The 22076-nt window shown below is 39.4% G+C and overlaps 1 protein-coding gene across 1 annotated transcript in view; it reads left to right on the top strand.

Moving 5' to 3' along the window:
• The window catches only part of nup214 (nucleoporin 214), a 79208-nt gene that overhangs the window by 41581 nt on the left and 15551 nt on the right, over positions 1-22076 (top strand). The window contains exons 26-30 of the mRNA XM_036580651.1: positions 3572-3647; positions 5975-7495; positions 14824-14891; positions 16744-16906; positions 20567-20719. Of these exons, the coding sequence (XP_036436544.1) occupies positions 3572-3647; positions 5975-7495; positions 14824-14891; positions 16744-16906; positions 20567-20719 (1981 nt within the window). The remainder of the gene's footprint in view (positions 1-3571; positions 3648-5974; positions 7496-14823; positions 14892-16743; positions 16907-20566; positions 20720-22076) is intronic.

Raw genomic sequence — 22076 nt, 5'->3', positions numbered from 1 at the left:
GGACATGTGAAGGGCGTTTTCCTGAGTCTGACACATTTTAAAGTAATTAAAAACAAAAGCACTGCTCACTGCTGCTCATCTCACTCTGACCGGACTCACGTGTTGCTTGTCGCCATGGTGATGTGTACCCTAAGTTGTTGAGTAGAGTGAGCATATAAACACGTCAGTCTTAATACATAATCAGAATGTATTCAATCAGATCAGCAAAAATCTTTGCATGCAAACTTAGCCGCTGTTTCTCTGCAAACAAGACTGACGTTGATATTTTATTGGAAACTCTTGTTGCTCGTTTACAGCATTTAGAAAAGAGACCAACCACTGTGTTGGTTGGTCGATAATATCATTTGATAGTTTTTATTAGTATCAGTGAAATTCCTTATAATTACTGACTTTTTTGGATTGAAGATTGCGGTCTTTCCGAGATGGAGCGAAACCTTGGATAGTTTTGCCACTGGGGGACTCGATATGAGGCATCCCCTGTTTAACTGTGACCGGCAAATCTGATGAATCTCAGAAAAAACTTCACCACGGTTAAATAACTAATTAACATTAAACATAACATTGTAAGTAACGCGATACATTATAAATAAAATTAAGGCTGCTCTACTCTTATGAAGCATCAAAAACAATTTGGCTACTAATGGCGCCCCCTTGTGGAGAATATTTTTTATTTTTAATGTAGGCATACAAAAATTTTAAAATATATTGAAGCCCTTAAAAAGCTCCTTGATGCAGGTTTGTTTTGACAGTAGCCATTACTGATTCAGAGAGTTTACCGTACAGCCTCTGCATTTTACGCACAACACTGAGAGTGAGAATAGTCTTGTTTTGAACAGTTTTACAGGCGAGTAGTTCAGGATAGTGACGTTTTTGAGCCGTGCTTTGCTTCGTTTGCAGTGGGCTATTTAACCACATGGTTAAGTTAGTTGTTCTCCATGTGGGTTCAAGCCCAGCGCAGGAAAGCACTTGTTGGGCTTCTAGAGACCATTACACTCCAAGTGCGTTTTATTTGTGCAGTTTATGTGTGCGACAGTATGTTGATTCAAGCATGTGTAACTGATGATGTGTTGCACACCAGACATTATTTTCGGAATGCGAAAATGCAACGTTATTTTATTCTCACTGTTCGATTTATTTGTTGGCATGACTACAACCATGATGATGAAGTGGCTTTGCCACAGCCACTAGAACGTTTTCTAAAAGATCAAAAACACCAGAATCGCCAAAAGTAGATAAAATGGGGCTCAGCACTCAAGGTTTCAGCTTTCGAATGAAGCAGTGAAGCTCTTCATGCTTTCACTTTTTCAAAATGGAAAAGTTGCCCAATGTCACTGTTTAATCAACCAACACATTTGCATTCAAAGACATTCAGCCTGTTTGTTTTGCCTTGTTTGGAGCGGCATCTCCAAAAGCAGCTTGTCTATTTTGTGAGAAGCAAAAGACCTTCTTGTAGATATTCTGGCCCTTTTTTCGCTCCACAAATAACTTGACGAAATTCCAAAAAAAATCACTTTGTGTCTGCGTGTGTAGTTTTCATGCAAAAAAATACGTCTATATTTTGCATCTTCTTGTCTTTTCTCAGGGCCTTGTTCACTCTGGAGCATCCCCACCACTCTAACTATGTCACTGTGCATAAGGTCATTTGAATCATTCTGTCATCACAGCCTGTAATAAAGTGTTTATTGCAGGAGCGCATATGATGATGATAAAAATACAATTCATTGTGTAGTTTGTTTTCCTCATTTGGAGCTGCGTCTCCAACACCAGCTCAAACTGAGTTACGCAGATCCGAGCTGTGAGTGAAAGACCTCGTACAGTTTCAGCTCCTAAATGAGGAGACGAAACTTTCCAGACTCTTTTTTGCTTTTACAGAGAGGAAAGCGTCCTGCATAATGTCACATTTTACCTCTTTCTTGTGAAGCAAAATACTTTATCGTAGATATTCTGCCCTTTTTTCGCTCCACAAATAACTGAATCCAAAAAAAATATCGCTTCACGTCTGCTGTGTATAGTTTTGATGTGAAAAATTAAGAGTATTTTGTATTTTGTTATTGTTTATTCACATCCCGTTCACTGTGTAGTGTCTTAACACTGCGTCCCCACCAATCTAACTATATCACTGTGCGCGAGGTCATTTGATCTGTTCTGTCATCATAGCATTAAATGGTGTGTTTGTTAACTGTAGTCATGCAATCATGATGGACTGTTAGAAATAAAGGTTCTGTGCAGGTACATTTTTTTGTTCATCAAGGTATAAACAATGTAAATGTTCCCTCAAAGGTACAACAGTGGTTTTAAGGCCCAGTTTTGAACCTTAAATACGTTTTTCCAGGTGAAAAGTTCGTATTTGTAGATTTTCGTAACCGAATGTTTTAAAACAGAACAATAAAATAAAAAGCCTGGAGACGAGACGGGGTGTGTGGAGTCAGTACAGCTTAGAAAATATAATTTCAATGGATTATGGTACAGTTATGTTCCCTGACTAAAGGTACTGAGATGTACCCCTGAGGGGGCCACCTCAGTGACAGTTTTGCACCTTTTGGAGAGTGTAATTAAAAAAAACTAAAATTTGTGTAGTTCCAAATAAAATCATTGGTTATCAGAATGTTTAGCCCCTCAAAACTGCTCTAGGTATCAGCCACATATAGGTTGGGTCAGAGACCAAATGGCCACATGCATGTTTATCCTCATGCATAGTTGAGTAGCACTCATTTTAAAAGCTGCGTCTGCGGAACAGAAAGCTGCAGAGGCGTCATCTGTCATATGGGGAGGGTAAGGAGACACCGGTACAGTAATGCGAAATACCCCAGAGCCATCTGAAATTCCAGCAGCAGAGTCAAACATCTGACAACTTCGCCCACCGCACAAGGCTTAATAAAGAGAGAGGGCTGGGTCCTCCAGCACCCCTGCCCCTGAGAAATTTGTATCCAAAACATCCAGTGGGTGGTTTTCTGTCAGGCCTGTAACGGTACATTCAGCCCACAGTTGGATTCGATTCTCGAAACTCTGTTCTCGGTTAGTATTCTCAGAGTGTTTTGAGGAACATTTGAATGAAGCAAAATTCTACAGTTTACTGAGGTGCTGAGTGGAGTTGCGTAAGCTTGTAAAACTAAATTCACTAAAAAGAACTAAATAATAACTATAATAAGAGTGTCCGTTCTTAACAATGCACACAATCACATTTTTTGCGTTGTGATATCACACTGTCACGATGCATTGTTACACCCCTTTCTTACACCAAAAAAGGTTTATATATTTGCTTTGTTTGTTTTCTGTTTGTGGGTTTTTGTAGCTTCAGCACTGTCAGCTTTAAATAGCCTGTTTATATGGTACAAATAATTGTTAATAAAGAGAGGGATTTTTTTTTCTTTTGCATATGACTGTATATCTGTCCATCTGTCTACCCTTCTGTCTGTCTGTCTGTTATTATAATTATTATTATGACCCCAATTAGCTCTTATATCAGTGTATAACCAAATTGTACATTTAGTTATGTATTAATCTATTTATGTTGTTATTGTTATTTTTATTCTTATAATTTTTTAATTAATATTACTACTTTCACCCCCAGAATTCCTCTCAGGCTGCAGTAAAGGTCCCTCCACCTGTCACAGAGGGCGTGCCTTCCCCACAAACTTTTGTGTTTGGTAAGTTTTTCAATTCTGTTGTTCAAAATATGACCATTCAAACAGAAATCAGTCCAACAGCAGCACTGAACAGCGCTGACTATCAGAATTCAGTGCTTTAATGCTTTAGCTGAATTACTTCAACACTACAGAGTACTGAAAAATTCAAACTGAATTTTAGTACATAAGTATTCAGCCTTAGCATCCGTAATCTGTGCTGCTGATTGACTGCCTAATTTACATGCATGCATTCGCATTCAGTTTACATTCTGTGTCGACAGGTTCTGCACTTCACACTTTATTTGTTTCAGTGTCAAAAAAAAAATGTCAAAAATGTAAAGCATGTTTTTCTTTCTGCAAAGCACAGCAGTAATTTTCCATCAAATTCAAACTGTGATAAAAATATCTCCTCTTCTACTTTCAAACTCAAATGTCAGCTACAAGTCAGAACTGATTATATCACTCGTGAAAAAAATAATTGCCGCCCCATAACCTAATAACTGGTTGTGCCACCCATGGCTGTAACAACCGCAGTTAAAAGTCTGCGATAAGTTGCGATGAGTCTTTTACATCGCTGTGGAGGAATTTTAGTAAACTCTGCTTTGTGGAATTATTTTAACTCTGCTACATTGGAGGGTTTTTGAGCATGAACTGCCTGTTTAAGGTTTTGCCACAGCATTATAATAGGATGCAGGTCAGGACTTTGACTCGGCCACTACAAAACCTTAATTTTGTTTCTTTTGAGCCATTCAGAGGTGGACTTGCTAGTGTGTTTTGGATTACTGTCCTGCTACGTAACCCAACTGCATTTAAGCTTTAGGTCATGAACTGATGGCTGGACATTCTCCTTTAAGATTTTCTGATAGAGAGCAGAATTCATGGTTCATCATTTAATTTAATTCGTCCAGGTCCTGAAGATGCAAAGCAGCCCCAGTCCATCACACTACCACCACTATGTTTTACTGTTGGTATGATGTTCTAATGGTGGAATGCAGTGTTAGCTTTATACCAGATGTAAAGGGACCCATGTCTTCCAAAAAGTTCTATCTTTGACTCGTCAGTCCACGGAATATTATCCCAAAAGTCTTGGGGGTCATCTAGATGTTTTTTTGGCAAATGCGAGACGTGCCTTTATGTTCTTTTTGGTCAGCAGTGGTTTGCACCTTGCAACTCTCCCGTGGATGCCATTTTTGCCAAATGTCTTTCTTAGTTAGTTTTCATTTATGAGTTCTTTTTAAATTAACTGAAATGATTTCTGTTAAAGTGAACCTGAAAAAGAATCGACTACAAATGACCTCGGTGCTTTTTGTGTTCACAATGTAAGTTAAAGGTAAAGAGGAGGTTTTCTCTCTGGTCCTTTTTAGCATGGATGAGCTCTATGACCACTTATTAGAACTCAGACCCCTTTTACACCTGCTGTAAGACTGTGGCTGTGCGTACAGAAGGTCTTTACCATGAAGCAAAAGCGGACTGGAGCCGTTTTATTTTTACAGTGCTCAAATCAGAGGGACCTCAAAATGAATTGCAACAATTCATTTTTTGGGGTCGTTTAGAGGAGTGAGTTGTTTGGCATGTTCACATATGCACACTTCAGACCCTGAAACGGTCCAAGTGTGAAAACGTGTGACCTTAACTGAGGCAAGTGAGGCCTGCAGTTCTTTAGACATTTGTCCGAGTTCTTTTGTGACTTCCTGGATGAGTCGTCGATGTGCTCTCTGTGAAATTTTTTACGCCAGCCACTGCGGGGAAGTTTTACCACTGTTCAAAGTTTTCTCCATTTGTTGATAATGGCTCTCACTGCAGTTTGCTGGAGTCTCCTCCTTCACATTGCCAGACAGTTCTATTTAAGTGATGTTTAGATTCAGCGGGGCTGGCACTAAACGTCATGCCTGGGTGTGGTTAGTGAAATTGAACCCAGTGGCCAGTTGAGTTTGGTTAACTGGTTGATTAGCTGAGGGGGCAATTACTTTTTCACACAGGGCCAGGTAGGGCTGAATAGCATTTTTGCTTCTACAAACGAAAACATCATTTAAAACCAGTATTTTGTGTTTACTTGGGTTATCTTTGTCTAATATATTAATATTAAGTAGTTTGATGATCTAAAACAAGTGCGAGAAATATGCAAAAATAAAATAAAAGCAATACTTTTTCACAGCACTGTAATTCATTGTAGATACTGAATACTTTATAGAAGTTTCTGAATATTGTTAACAAGTCACTGGATAATGAGTCTTAAGACCATTCTCTGAGTTATAATCCTTTAAAGGGTTAAGTATCATTATTTGAAGGCTGGAATGTGTCAGTATTATAATGTGGTGCCATTTCTCTCTGTCTCCATCATTTTATAGGTAAAGATGCAAACAAGTTCTCCTTCAGCAGCAACGCAGTGAAAATGACATTTGGTCCCTCAGAGACGCCTTTCCCCCTCACCCCAAAACCACCCACTTCTGTTCAGCCTCCTAATGTGAGTGAACCGGTCAAACTGACCCCCACGGCACCTTCCTTCCAGCTCCCTAAAGCTCAGCGCAGCCCCTTAGAAACCCTGGGCCCATTTTCTGACCTGAGAGTTGGACTGGTTGATGAGGTTAAGGAACCTCCAAAAAGTACTCCAGGTTTCGCTTTTGGAGTGCCTGGCAACGGATCTGCCCCATTCACATTTAGCTCCTTGCCAAAACCTACAGCTTCTAGTAACGGGTCAGATTCAGATGGTACGTCAGCAGATGTCTCTAAAAATTCAGCACCGCTTGGAGTTCCTGCCACAATTAGCGTTTTTAAACCACCTGAATGTGCAGCACCTTCTGCTGTTACATCCTTCAGCAGCCTCCTAGCTGCTCCACTTACCTCAGCTGAAAAACCTCAAGCGTCATCACCTCCACCAGAACCAGCTACAGCCCCAGCTGTAACACCTGTAGAACGTCCCTCAGAACCAAGCCTTGAACCTCCAGCTCAATCCACACCATCCCTTGTGTCTGTCAGTAAAGTACCCGTACCTGCACCTGCTCAACCAGAGATTCCAGCATCAACCGGCGACAAATTGTCAACCCAAGTTACGTGTACGCTCAGTGTAACACCAATACCTCCACCTTCTGCTGCGCCACCTGCAGAACCAACAGCTGTAGTGGAAACTTCTGTACCGGATGCTAAACCTACACCTACACCTACACCAACAGCTAGTGTTAGTCTTGAACCAGCTCCTACAGCCCCAACAGCAGTGACAACCACAGCTCCACCTTCAACAACACCAGGCTCCATCTTCGCCCCGCCAGTTGTTACTACCACTGGTACAACTCTGTCCGTCACTTGCTTCACCCCAGTGATTAGCACAGCCGCACTAGCTGTACCATCTTCTACCACAGCTACTCCGTTAGCACCCAGCACCACTGCTCAAGCCCCTGCTTCAATTTTTGGTCAACCTACCACCACTACTTCTGCCCCAACATTCGGTTCCTCTACCTTCGGAGCAGCCTCTACAACCTCTGGTTTCGGAAAGCCCGCTTTCGGGCAGATCGCCACTGCCAGTTTCGGACAGCCTGCGGCGGCTGCCGGCTCGGCATCTGGCTTCACTTTCGGCCAGTCGTCTTTCGGGACTGGCTCAGGGTTTGGACAGACGGCAAATGCAGCAGCTAACACACCTGCCTCCAGTGCAGGAGGAGGAGGACTGTTTGGATCTTCCAGCACCAGCAGTGCCAGCTCCTTTTCTTTTGGAGCAGGCAGCACCAGCTCGGGAGCCAGCACTGGGACGAACCTCTTCGGGCAGAGCAGCGCTCCAGCATTCGGGCAGCAGAGCACCGGATTCGGACAGGGGTCGTTATTTGGTAGCAACACCACCACTACCACGTCATCTGGGTTTGGGTTTGGACAACCAGCTGGTAAGGACGTTTTAGAGAACACACTTCTACACATTTTAACACACAATTACTATTTATTTGCTGAATATAACATATTGGGGGAAACATTTAACACACAGCCTTGCACAGACCACATTTTGTGTTTTTTTTTTTTGTTTTTTTCCTAAACTATGGAAAAAAAAAACAAAAAACTGCTTTTTGTTAAACTCAGGTAATAAATAAAAATTGTATAACTGTATATCTATAAATTGTCGCTGTCATAGCATCTCTGAAATTATCACCTAAAAGTAGAAAAAAATTTACTTTAATGTATGTTGAATAGGGTTGTCAAGCAAAAAGAATCACGATTAATCACGTTATTTTGTGCAGTTATTTGCAATTAATTGTCTTGTTTGCTCACCTTTTACCCTAAAGAAAGATTTTCTTTACATTTATAAAGCAGCGCATTTTGTTGTAGCTATATGATTGGACAAAATAAGCTTCATCAGAACGTATTTATTGTTTTCAGTAATTCAACAGCATTATTTTCATCACATGATTGCAGAACATGAAAATCATGTCATTTCTACAGGGTGAACACTGTTTCCATTCATTGATTCTTGTGACAGTGGAGGCACTCAAGGGGAACTGGAGCTCCACCAAGCTGTTGCTTTTGTTAGTTTGCTACTCGTTTATTTATCTGTAGTTCTGCCTCAAGCACTGACTAGTATAGTCTGCTGAAGGCGCTCTAGTGCTGATGTTACTGAGAATGCCGTCATCAGTGCATTGTTTTGTGCTTGTAAATGATACTTCAGGACTCATTGTACTTTGGCGTAAAATAAATTCAGCATGGCAATAGTTAGGAATTCATTTATTGAGGGACGTCAGTGGAACTTTGCTGACTTGCTGATTGGAACGAGGGAGAGATAGTCGAGACATAAGTAGGAGTGGATATCGAGAACCAGTATTAAATTGGTATCAGTTCCTGGCTGGTCAGTCCCAAAATATCGATAAGCTCCTGGACAAACAGGGCTGCTGTCAGTATTTATGTAGCGTTAATTCTTCTACATAGCTGGCATTTTCAAATGGCTGTCCTGTCAAATGGCACCAGATTGAATCTGCTGGTTGGACGCATTATTATAACTGCTGCACCATTTAAGGTGAAACAGGAAAATTCGAACAAGACGCTGGCGAATAGAAGCCAACTTCAACCTTATGCTAAAACTACAGGTAGTTTAGTCTAAATGCCCATAACAGGTAATGTTTTCAGCATAAAAAAAGTAATTAGAATATTTTGAAAGCCTAAATCAGCTTATCGGGTAAAGTAGTAATATTAAGCTGAGTCTGTACTGACTTCAGATTCGATAGCAAGCATAGCAGAAATCTGTAACAGCTAATTGCTTATGTTTTGTTTTGTTTTTTTTTGTTTTTTTTCAACTTCGCATCTTTTCATGTCATGTCTATATTTTAGTTCACCAAATTATGGATAGTAGTATCAGTGAGAATATCGATAAGTAATCAGTAACGATAAAATCCTACTGATATCCTTCCCTAAATAGCAACATAAAGCACACTGCAGTTGGGCTTCAGCCTGCACTACTACGAGTGGCTTGACAGATTAAACTAGGAAAATGCATTAACGCTGTGAAACATCATTAGTGATGCGGTTTTAACATGTTAACTTTGACAATACTAGTGTTAATGTAGCAAGATTTTATTGGAAATAATTTCAGACCATTTCTGTTGGTTCATTCATTATGAAGTGTTCACACAATGTGAAGAGATGCTGATGATTTCAGATTGTGTGAAGAATGAAAAATTAAACAAAAAAATGGAAGGAGATTTTGATATGACTGTGTATTTCTTCCTGTGGGGTAGTAGAGTGTTTGAGTTTAGGTCCGAATATGAATTACTGTATGAATACATGTAAATACAGTCGGTGCAGATGTTTAAACCCCTGGTCAAATTAAATTTTTGTGGATTTAAGTGAAAATAAATTTCTCACACACATTTCTCAAACACTTTCTCTACAGGGAACAAACCAAAATATGACGCGACATTTTTGCAAATTTTGATGCACAGTTTCTCTTTACTATTGCTATTATATATTAACATATTGACAAAAATAAAGCATACAAATAAAATATACAATTTGCCATAACTTTTGCACAGGCCACATTTTATATTTTATATATTACATTCACCAAATAAACAGAACAGTAATAGTGCATTAAAATGTAAAATTAAATTTGCATTGAAGTGTATTTGAGTGATAGAAAAGTAAAATTTAATTGTAATTTTTGTTTAAAATTAATCACAATATGCAATATCTATCCTAAAATAAATTAATTTTGAAATCAGAAAATGTTATAAGCAAAATATCTCAGTAGTGTTAGGACACAGCATTGTAGAAATTCTGTGTGACGGTATAGGTAGTTGTCCAGAGCTCTTTTCATTAATATTATCATTTTAATTATGCCAAATTCAAGACTGAAAGCTTTTTACATGCTAAACAAAAAGTGAATGCCTTAGAATCCAGGCTATATGAGGTCAGCAGGTGCCAGGGTCTTCTCGCTGGGTGGCAGCTGGGGACATTATCTCAGGGGCACCAGCGGGTGTTTAATCTGAGGGCGTGGGCTGCGTTCTGACGAGCTCTTCCATTCCCATGAATTCCCAGAATTCTCCTGGCAGTGTTACACGGCTGGGTGGGTCACCCAACAAAACAGCTGATCTGTGGCCCACAGACTCTGAGCCTGATCAGCTTCCTGTCTGGGTTCTCACTGAGACTGTGGAATGGACCTTTATCTTCCACCTGTTTGTTTACAGCTCGTAGGTCACATTCTGTCCTCTGAAGAATTTCGCTAATTGAAATATTATGCAGATCTGTAGAGGAAGCATGTATTAGCTTTCAGATTTGTTATATTAATTCACTGATCGTAAAGATGCCATGTATTTATTTCTAAGATTTCTTTACAGTGGTGGTGATAGGAACCAGGGGTCACTATGACTGCAACAGAAATACAGACATTTTATTTACCATCCAAAACCAGCAGTGAACCTACACGTGTCTTCTGAGTTTAAATGGACTGTTGATGATGGTAACATGGCGGAAAATCTGAAGTAATACGTTTTCTTTGGGGACTATTTTGCCTCCTAATACCCTGCAGGTACGCTTCCACATTGAATGTGTTTTTAAAAATATGTTTTAGGTCAAAAACGTCTCATAAAACTGTCAGAAAACAATGCCTCAGACATCAGGCATTGAATTCATAACCATTTCATGTAATAACTTTCTGTGAGGGAGCTTTTAGAGGTGGACGTCTGGTTCCTATCACCACCACTGTAACCACTTAATGAAAACCATCATCATCATTGTACTACCCTATATGAGGAAAAATCTAGCCAGCAACCTTGTTATTTTTAATTGTTCTTTTTTGTTCACACAATAAAACAGAAACGTCACTAACAGTGCAAAGTTAAGTCCTTTTTGAGTGGGATTAGTTTTACCGGAGAAGGTTCGTTATTTTAATATGTGTGGGGTTTGACTGGCCAGTTCATACGGGATAAAGTATCTCTGTAATGACCCCAAATAGCCTGGAACGAAACATCATCGCGCCTACATTTGTCAACTTTATGAGACAGAGACACACTTCAGAACAATAACAACACGTTATGCGGCTAACTGACTTATAGACTAGTATTAGGCTAGTGGTGTGGATTCATTCAACTTAACAAGACAGAAAACGCACTGCCTTGTGAGAGGAACTTTCCAGATATTTTAATTTCCTTCACCTTGTAATTCAGCCCTCACCAGAAACTGTATTCTTGTCACGAACTTGAGGATTAAGGGTCAAATCGAGCTGCATTTTAGCTGATAGCCTCATCCTCACAAAGGAAATAAAAGGAGATGTTTTCTATGAAGCTGAAGTCGGATTCTTATCCATCAGCCTCGTATTCAGATTTTCTCTTTCCACCTTAAATGGTGCAGCAGTTACTGAATTCAAACAAGAGGCTGGCAAATAAGAAAGTGGTGTGAATAAGAGAATGCTGTACCATTTAAGATGGAACACAGAAATTTTATCAAAAAGCTGGCGAATAGGAAGCTGACTTCAGCATCGTCCGTTTTCTCTTACCTGGTTTTATTACATTACTGAGAGGTTGATTCAAGCAGGATTACTAGTACTGAGGAGCTCAGGGTTTGGCAAATTATGAGGTCATTGTTACAGATTTGTAAAAACAACGGACATGGCGGATTCGTACTAGATTAAAATCACTCAAATTACAGCACGTTCCCAGGTAATACTAATCCCAATCAAAAAAGGCTTTAGACTACTTAAAATAGGAGGTACACTTGGCCAACTACTTGTATGTTAGATCACATTAGACACTTTGCTGTAGATTATGTTGTGCAGATCTGTGATACTTCAGACCAGATTAGTTACAGAATAGGATTAGATTTGTTATTTTTTTCTGATCCAGCATTTCTAAAGGTATTAGCCTGATATCGGTACTGAGTACTGAATCGATTCTGTCTATTACAGCCTAATCACATTTTAGCCTGTGCTGTGTTACTTAATCAGGCCAAAGTATAATCAGAGCACTCAAATCTAATCAGAATGGACAAGGTTTGGAGAAACGCCCTCTAGCTGGCTAGTAGGTTCCTGGGTGGGTCTGCAAGTTCAGCATTTATTAAATTACTCCTGTTCTGTAGTAAAACATTGACCCAGTCACACATTAATGAGACTCAGTCACTTGTTTATTTAACCAAATAGCCCAGATAGGAAGCTTACAACCATCAAGTAGATCATCTTATACTGAATAAGACATGATTCAGTTTACGTATTCTCTATAATACACTCTTAAAGGTTCTTCAAGGATTGTTTAGAGAAGAAAATGGTTCTATCTAGAACCACAAACACTCAAAGAACCCTTTGCATGATTAAAGGGTTTTTTGCATCATGAAAAGGTTCTTCAGATTGAAGGAGTGTGCTGTAGATGCTTCTGTATAGAACCTTTTTGAGAATGGTTTTAAATAGCACCCAAAAGGGTTCTTCTATTGTTACAAGCTTGACACCGTAACAACAGAAGAACCCTTTTGGGTGCTGTGTTGAACGCTTTTCAAAAAGGTTCTATTAAGAACCTTCTGTAGCACATTCATGCACATTTTCCATCAATCCGAAGAACCCTTTTATGATGCAAAGAACCCTTTAATCATGCATAGTGTTCATGGTTCTACTAAAGAACCCTTGAAGCACCGTTTTTCGGTGAGTGTGTAGATTTATTAATTGATTATCATTCAATCAGCTAATCAAAACATCATATACCTTACACTTCCTGTAGTCTATTACAGTCTGTCAGAATGACTGTGTGGGTCATATGAACATTATAGAGCTTTTTAAATGAAACTATAGAAGCCATATCGCCCCCTACACTTCCTGTAGTGTATTACAGTCTGTCAGAATGACTGTGTGGGTCATATGAACATTATAGAGCGTTTTTAAATGAAACAGTAGAAGCCATATCGCCCCCTACACTTCCTGTAGTGTATTACAGTCTGTCAGAATGACTATGTGGGTCATATGAACATTATAGAGCTTTTTAATGAAACAGTAGAAGCCATTTCGCCCCCTACACTTCCTGTAGTGTATTACAGTCTGTCAGAATGACTGTGTGGATCATATTGATGACTAATTGTTAGTCTTACTGATAATTTGGCAAAAGTAGGTTTATAATGTTATATTTAGGCATTGAGTGAACAGTATTAACACCATTTCATTGTTCTGAGGATCATTAATTTTTCCTCTTTTCATTCTGAAGGCAATTGCGCAGTTATTTAAAGCCAGTAACCTGCTGTTTATTTTATGAACCAAAATGCTCAGTAGTAACCATACGCATCTCTGTAATGACATTTCAAGGAAGGTGTGAAGACGTTGAGTGAATGCAGTCCTAGCACAGTGGAATTATTTGAGTGCTGCTGAAAAAGAGTCACTGCTAGCCATTTAAAGCACTTTCTGTGCACCCATTGACATTAATGATAAAAGAAGAACAGAATTTTTCTCTGTTTTCTTATTATCTGTCACGCTCTAGACACCATGCAGGGTGTTGGTAATGTCAGATGACAGTTGGAAGTGAAACACAAGCATATCCACAAAGACAGAAGATGAATCATAAACCCATTCACTTCAGTATTGTCCTGGGAATAGCTAATGTTGAGATGAGCTCAAAGACTGACATCACTTAAGAGATGATTAGACAGCGCAGACTGCAAATCGGTGCTTTTCAGCATTCGTTTTTTTTCTACTATGAAGGATATACGTTCTAATATAGTATTTGTTGTCCTTAGTATGGACCTTTTTACACAGAGTTCCAGTCAGAATATCTCATATTTCATAATTCATTTACATATTTTCGCTGTATATATGTATACTGTGTATATACTAAGACAGTATAGCTATAGAATAGCATTCTACAGCAGGGTTTCTCAACCTGTGGAAGCACCGTGTAGTGGTCCGCGGGCCTGAACTCTGGGGAGGCAGTAGTTTGTAGTGAGCTGGTAACGTCACTTTTACGTCATAAAAACATAAATGGAAAAAAGATTAACTTAATAAAGAACCAAGAAGCGAATGTTTTCAAATTATGACCGATATAAGTGCAAATAAAATATTGCACATCATCAGTTTCATACAGCGCAGCTGCGGGCGCACAAAGCTGTGAACCAAAGACGTGACGGAGCCCTTTTTCCAGTGAGCTTGAACACATTCTGGGTGATGAGTCCAGCTGTCAGTCAATGAAGCTTCTTGTTGGCTCCTGTGATGCTGAAGAAGATGAAACTGAAACCTCTGGGAGCAACTGGCGTTCATTGGCAGTCATGATGGTTTACCTCTGGATGAGTGCGCTGCGTGAAGCATTGTTCTTTTGCACATGGGGTGGCCAGTAGCCTAGTGGTAGGAGAAGTGAGCCACCAACCGGTTGCGGGTTCAAATCCCACAACTGACTAGGCATACCTCGTTGAGCCCATAGGCGAGGCACTCAACCCCCCCCACTGCCCCAGGCGGCGATGCTCTGCTGGTGACGCTGTGCTGCTCCCAGATTGGGCGTGATTAGGCAGCAAAATGACAAATTTCCCTTGTAGGACCAATAAAGTACATAACACATGTGGGTCAGTTTAGGTGTGTGATCACATTTTAAATATATTGTGAACAGCCTAACAAAAAAAATTGATTTGGTGAGAAAATCAGATTCGGGCCACTTTCACCTCCTGTGTGAATGTAGCCTTAGTGTGCTTGTTTATAACAGGTTAACCTGAAGAGCAAACCCAGAGTTTCTTATGTCACTTTCATTGTTTCTCATTTCTTTTTCCCCCCCGACAGCGTTTGGCAGCACCCCCACGTCCTCAGTGTTTGGTCAGCAGCCCAGCAGTGGAAGTGTCTTTGGTCAGGTAATGTGTTAATTTACACATGCAGACAAATGATCACTGTTTCACTCAGCTCGTACTGTCATTCACTGGCAAGAAACCTATTTTACTTTGTTCACCACAGGGGTGTAACTCTTAAACACTTAAACCCTTAATCAGCTGAATAGTGAGAGAGCTTGTAGTCAAAGTCAGATGTCTTTGTTAATCCTGGCGTAACTGTATTAGGGGTTGATAATTATTGACATATTGATCCTTTACATTGAGATTTTTAATCATCATCAGAGGTTCTTCAGTGTGTTTTATTATATTGTAATATTATATTATTTATATTATTATGCTGCACAAAGTTCTGAAAGTTCTGCATGTTGTTTCAACACTGAAGTGTAGCAAATGACTCAGTACCCTAACATTTTCTATTTAAAAATGGTAACATCTGGTTCAATCTAATAACTACTTCACACTTTAGTGAGGCAGGAAATTAACGTTTCTAGCTAAAGCTAGATTTTTTGTTTGTTGTTTTATTTATGCTTTTAAATAAACTTACAAAACCTAAAAATTATAAGGTATTAAAGAAAATACATTATAATATTAAAAACAGCTTTCAAAAGAACAAAACTGAGCTGACAAATAAAAACTGTTTACATAAAAACAACTTGACGATTCTGTGACTAAAATTTAAAATAATAACAGTATGTGCCACAAAATTCAACACTCTTTGTTTTATATTATATTTTTAGTTATTCTTTGCTCTTCGTCTGTGGTTTGTGAATGAATCTGAGGGTACAGATGGCGTCAGCATGCTCGCAGAGACTTTCCTTTCCGCTTCTTTTGTTTTGCTGTTTTCTGTGTATTTATTGAGCGGATTGTTGTTTTCAGGTATTAAACCTGTAGCAGATAAATTAACCCCTCTCTCGATACTCTGCGTAAATAGACACTATAAATCTCCTGTCTAATGTTCCTCCTTGAAAACAGGAAACAGCTAATATTTTCACGGTTGATCTGCTACCCAGACTGTTTGAACTGTTGACCCCTGCAGGAAAGCGAAGAAAACAAACTGCACTATTTCTCATTTTCAGTGCCATTCAAATGATTGTAAAGTGTTATTGTGGTGTATCTCTAATACATCTGTTATCTGTGTCAAAGTCGAAAGTCTGGTATCATGACGACCCAAACTGCCAGGCATGTCATATTTGCAATATGGTATTTTGTCCATATTTTCTATTACTGATCTTTACCCACCTGTTCCAGCGATGAGGTGATAATTAGCTCTGAGAATAGATTATCTGAGTAAATGTTTGACTTCTCGTTTTTCCCAAAAATTTAAATGCTCACAGCAAAAACCGTTAAAAATGACCTCAGTATTGTTCAGCCCTACTCTGCAATGCTGCCTGTCACCAGTTGCCAAAAGTTGATATCATTTGCAGTGATCCTGGGAAACATCTTTGTTCCTCAGTCTAAACCATTGTAAAGATATGGTGTTTTTTTTTTCCTTGTCCTGGTTATAAATTTGAGGTCTGTTGTTCTCACTGAAGCAGAAAATGGCGTAGTTCATTCTGCCCTCTCTTCCCTTCTTCCATTTCAATGTCAAACTGTCCCCCAGAGGCGGTACTTTAGGTCTTTGTCCTGAAAAACGTGCACAGCTGTTGTTTGCCAGCTACCACAGCAGTCATATCAGTCATTAAAGGACTACATAACTAAAACTATTGGTCTGTTTCATTTATAAATATGTTGGCTGATATCATTAGTTGTCATACCTTTTAGCTGTTTAAGATCAATATTGGTTTCATTGACTGTTGTCATATCAGTCAGACCACAGTCTTTGAGATCATCATACCTCACTTATCTGACTTCTCTCCTCTTCCTGTTCTTCCATCAGCCCTCGTCTGGCGGTGGTCTGTTTGGCTCGGGGGCTGGTAACACCTCCTCCTCTGGTGGGGGATTTTTCAGCGGTTTAGGAGGAAAACCCAGTGAAGACGCTGCAAACAAAAACCCATTCGGAACCACCACGACAAGCGGGTTTGGCCAAGCCAATCAAACAGGTGAGGGGCCTTTTATCCAAACCACAAAATCGTTGATGTGCAAAGAAAAACATGTCTCTCCAAAATAGTAACTTTACTGGACAAGGCTGCAAATTTTTGACTTTTAATGTTAATTCATGTTTTGATCCAAGTGATTTTAGAGCATTTGTATTGCAGTGTTTCGGCTCGTAACAAACCTCCATGGCGGAAAAGTAACATTTTATTTGGATGGTCCACTGTAGATGCTTTGTAAGTGCTCAGTCTGTCTATAGGTAATAACTAAATATCCATTGAATGCAGCTGAACCTCAAGTTCAGTGTGAAAGAATTTATGAAATCTATCCCTAATCATAACCACAAAGCAAAACCTACATCTACTCCTTACCCTAACCCTCACCATAATGTTGTTAATAATCAACTGAACATCACCAGAAAGCTTGTTAATGATTTAAGTATCTGTACAGCGTCTATATGGGACCATCCAAATAAAGTGTGACATTCCAACCCATCAATCCTCAGTGCCTTGGTGACTCGCCCTGGAGGCCCGATTCCCGCCGTGCCCGCATTACAGAATTCAGTTAGTTAACAGCACTAATAGGCAATATTACATTGTCATTTAGCAGACTATCTTATGATGCTCTAAATGAGCTTACTTAGGTATTTCCGAGGAAAAGAAAAATTGACGATGTAGGTAAACAGAGTTTTGTTAGGTCCAGGCTGGGTTGGCTTAGCTCTTACCCCGGCTCTGTTCCCTTTCAGTAACTACTATACTGCAACCTGAGCTCATCTCCACACTTTATGGCTGACAGAAGTAACGTCCCTGCCGCTAATGGCATACACATTGCTGTGGTTACGGCAACATTCACTCCCCACAACAAACCTGCTAAGTTAGACTGAGTCACATACACAGGTGCAGTTAGGCTGCTGTTGAGTGAAGCACTGGAAGTGGGTGAACTGCAGAGGACCTCATTTAGCAACATAGTTTTAACTGTCACTGAAAAATAGCTTGTCTCTATTAATTCATATAATTATCAAGACAAGTTCTACGAGACGCCCTGAAGAGTAAAATGCTCCAGCCAGTCCTAACAGCTTTGGGTTCTGATTGAACTGGAAACGGTGGCGAAAGCTCAAGAAATAAACAATTTCTACAAAAACAGCAAGAAATCCAAACAGTTTCTGTGTCTATATGCCTGGCCTTCAACAGAATTGAGGTGAGGAGATCAGTTCACTTCTAACCTGAAGCACATTCACACATTTCAGTGAAGGAGCTTAGTTTGGACACAAAGTCATTGGTCAGTTTAGATGTTCGGCCTTGGCAAATTCCCGCCAAGAATACACAGTGTTTTTACATTGTTTATAAACACACACAAACAGAATCACAACCATTTCCCCAGTAGGGATGGGAAAAAAAAACATACCTATCAGTGGTCTGATATCCCCCCCACTCTTCTTCACATTGCCTCCAGGCCAAACCTCTTAATCCACAAGAAACACTGCATTGGTCCATTCAAATAATGTAGAAAAATAAAAATGAACAAACATTGAATCTTAAGTACATTTAAGTCTGTATGTTGTGATATTGTGATACCTTTTACACACACATACTACATAAATGAAATGCAGCTACCTATGATTCAGTGTTCAACATGAACATGAGTCCTAAGTAGTTTTCGATCAGAGGTCTGTTATGTCAAATACAAAATTCCGTTTCTTTTGGTCATCTGTCACACACATTTGACCCATTTTGTTACACCACAATCTGACAGTGTTGTGGCATAAATCGATTTGACGTGATCTGTGAAAGCAGTTAGGTGCTGTAATTTTAAACCACACAGCAAAGAAACTTTGTAATTTATGAATACAAACTTTCTCCACAGGATCACATTCTCTATTAATTCTCCGCTATCATCCATCCTCATATCAAGCCGCAGCACGTCTGCTGCACACTTTGTGTCTGTGCAGCGAACAGTAACCCGCTAATCTCAAACCGCTCAGTAAACTGCTGCGTATACATTAACAGTGTCCTCACTGCTCTTTCTCTGTGTTCTCTCACCTGTTCATTCAATCAGAAGCCTTGTTTACTTTACTTTTTCCCATCCGCGGTCTTGTTTGCTGTGGTAACACCAGAATACAAAACACTTTGTACACAGTACAACATATAGGGCAGATTTATTAAGAGAGGCTCTAATAACCGATTCACTTTCGGCACTTTGCGCTGGTGGGGCAGCCAGATTAGCCAGGCTGTCTACTTCAAACTTACACATAAATGAACACAAGCACAACTTCATTATAAACATATGACCAGTGCTGTATAACCATATGAGCTTATAAGCCTGTTTCTACCTGTTTCAGGTTCAAATTTTGGCTTTTTAGGTTGAAATAAACAGTTTTCTCAACATTTTGATTTAATATGTAAGAATAATGACACTCTGAAAAAAATAATTGTTACAAGTATATTTCATTATCATGCGTAATTATTTTGGGATAATAGGACATTAATCCTTCACAAGTTTGGGGAAATTAAGTAATTTATTTTTTACTTTTTGTTCTGAAATATGTTTGTTTTCGGATGGTGGGTAGAGCTGAACTTGAGTTGCAAGTGCATTTATGTGTGATGTTATAGAATTCCTGTTTAAATTCGCTGAGCGAACCAGGTCATTTGGGAAATTGTGTGACTTGTCCGGAAACCCCTAGAGCAGAGGTCGGCAACCCAAATGTTAGGAAGAGCCATTTTGTCCGTTCAACAAAAATCAAACCACCTTGGGAGCCACAAATTTTTGTGTCCATTTTAACATATTGGCTGTAAATATGTCTCAGTATGTGCTGATGTACTAGTATAGGCTAAAAATATAATATAAACGAAAACACAGACTCACTTTGCTCTACTTCAGGCTTTAGCTGATTTCCTCTCATCTCCAGCAGGAAACTTTGCCACAAAAGTAGAACAATTTCTTGTAAAATGTCTCTCAACATTCGACATCCTGAGGCACCAGAATGTAACTGCTGCGCCAGTTAAGGTGGAACGGGAAAATTCGGAGGAGAAACTGACTTAGTCTTTGTGTTCTCATTGCAGATTAAACGTATCAGGAAACCAGCTGGAGTGATTATAAATGCAAATAAGTCAGTTAGTCTCCAAATTATGGATGTCTGTCTTAAATCTCTCTCTTCGCCCTTTTGTTAGCTACTAGCTAGGCAAGATTGTGGTCTATGTTGCTGTGGTGAGTCAGTCTACACTCCAACCTTCAGGGTTAAAGGGTGAATTAGCAGGTACACATTATCTCCAGCGTTTAAGACCATTTATTGATAAAACTGTGTTAGAACAGTCAGCAGAGCTTTATTTTACTGCACAGGAGCATTAATAAATTTTACCTAAAAATCTAATTCTGATATGGAGCCACAACAGGGCAGTAAAAGAGCTGCATGTTCCTTAACTCGATTAAACAGCATACAGCTTTAAAGTCTTAAACAAGAGGGTTGGGAAGGACATTCTCAGCACTCATAGCAAGTTTGTTATTTACTGTTTAATTTGATTTTTTTTTTCCTTCATTTTACATATTTTTGTTAATTTACCCAAAAAGATGTTTTGTGTACCACGGTACTAGTTCAGCTTGTACTGCTGTAATAAAAGTTAAAGGTTAAAATGAAAGTGAACACAGTTAACACTGCCTTTTGAATCCTGCAGGATCCACGAGTTTGTTTGGAAACAGTGGCGCGAAGGCGTTTGGCTTTGGGACGACTACATTCGGAGAGCAGAAGACTGCAGGAACATTCAGTGCTGGAGCAGGTTCTGTAGCAGCTCAGGGCTTCGGCTCCTTCTCCACTCCGGCAAAAACAGGTACGGTCCATTCTCAGAGATCAGTTACAACGAAGGGTGCTACTGTTGACACATCACAGTGTATTCTTCCGACATGTCTGACGAGTCTTTTAAGCCGGGCCTACACTACACTATTTTTTACACAATTTTAAGACCGATTTGCCCCTTGCGACAAATTTTCACAATCTGAAGCGATTTTCCAGGCCGGGAGCTCAATCGGAAGTGACTGACACCGCGGATGATCTGGTAGTGTGAGAGGAGAAACCAGTGAACTTTTAGCCCTCCGATAGAAATCTGAAGTGATCAGAGACCCTCCGATAATATCAAACGTTTGATAATTCAGACTTAAAACGCTCAAGAATCCTACGGTGTGAGAGTTTTACTCAACAAGTGATTCAAACAGCAGCCAATCAGAGAGAATGTATGCCCTTTTTTGCCTATCTAGAGCCCTGTTTTCTCAAAGCACCATAGTGTGAGCGCAGCAGAGCATTTTTAGACACAATCCTAATAATTCTATTGGTATTGTTTGTAGGGAACTTCTCCAGATCAGCTGTGTTCCATGACTTAATGCAGCATTTTAGGGCTGCAGTCAATGATCTGTCAAGTATTGTTTATTAATAGACTTGTTTATTAATATCCTAGCTTCTTTAGTTCTTCTCTGTTTTTGCCGCTTCCATCATTTTTTAGTCATCAGTTATTCTTTGCAGTAAGCAAATTCTTCTTCTTTGTTTCTGTGAAAAAATAGAAATTACACTTCCTGTAGTGTATTACAGTCTGTCAGAATGACTGTGTGGATCATATGAACATTATAGAGCACTTTTTAAATATAACTATAGAAGCCATATCACCCCCTACACTTCCTGTAGTGTATTACAGTCTGTCAGAGTGACTGTGTGGATCATATGAACATTATAGAGCACTTTTTAAATATAACTATAGAAGCCATATCGCCCCCTACACTTCCTGTAGTGTATTACAGTCTGTCAGAGTGACTGTGTGGATCATATGAACATTATAGAGCACTTTTTAAATATAACTATAGAAGCCATATCGCCCCCTACACTTCCTGTAGTGTATTACAGTCTGTCACAATGACTGTGTGGATCATATGAACATTATAGAGCATGACAGAGTGTTTATTTGAAACAATAGAAGCCATATCACCCCCTGTTTTACACACATTCACAAAGTGCTTTGAACACAAAATAATCCGAGACTTAGGACAGTAAAATGTTACTGAAAAATAAAGAACATGACCATGAAGAGAAATAAATGATAAATACATTTAAGTAAGAAAATGTGAAAAAAGAGGAAGTCAAAACTTTTCCCATAATTAGTTATTACGGAATGAATCGACCAATCATTGCAGCCCATCTAC

Source organism: Colossoma macropomum, unplaced genomic scaffold (genome assembly GCF_904425465.1).
Source record: "Colossoma macropomum unplaced genomic scaffold, Colossoma_macropomum, whole genome shotgun sequence".
Lineage (NCBI taxonomy): Eukaryota > Metazoa > Chordata > Actinopteri > Characiformes > Serrasalmidae > Colossoma > Colossoma macropomum.
Note: the sequence above shows the minus strand (reverse complement) of the source record. Positions and strands in the feature narration are given on the sequence as shown.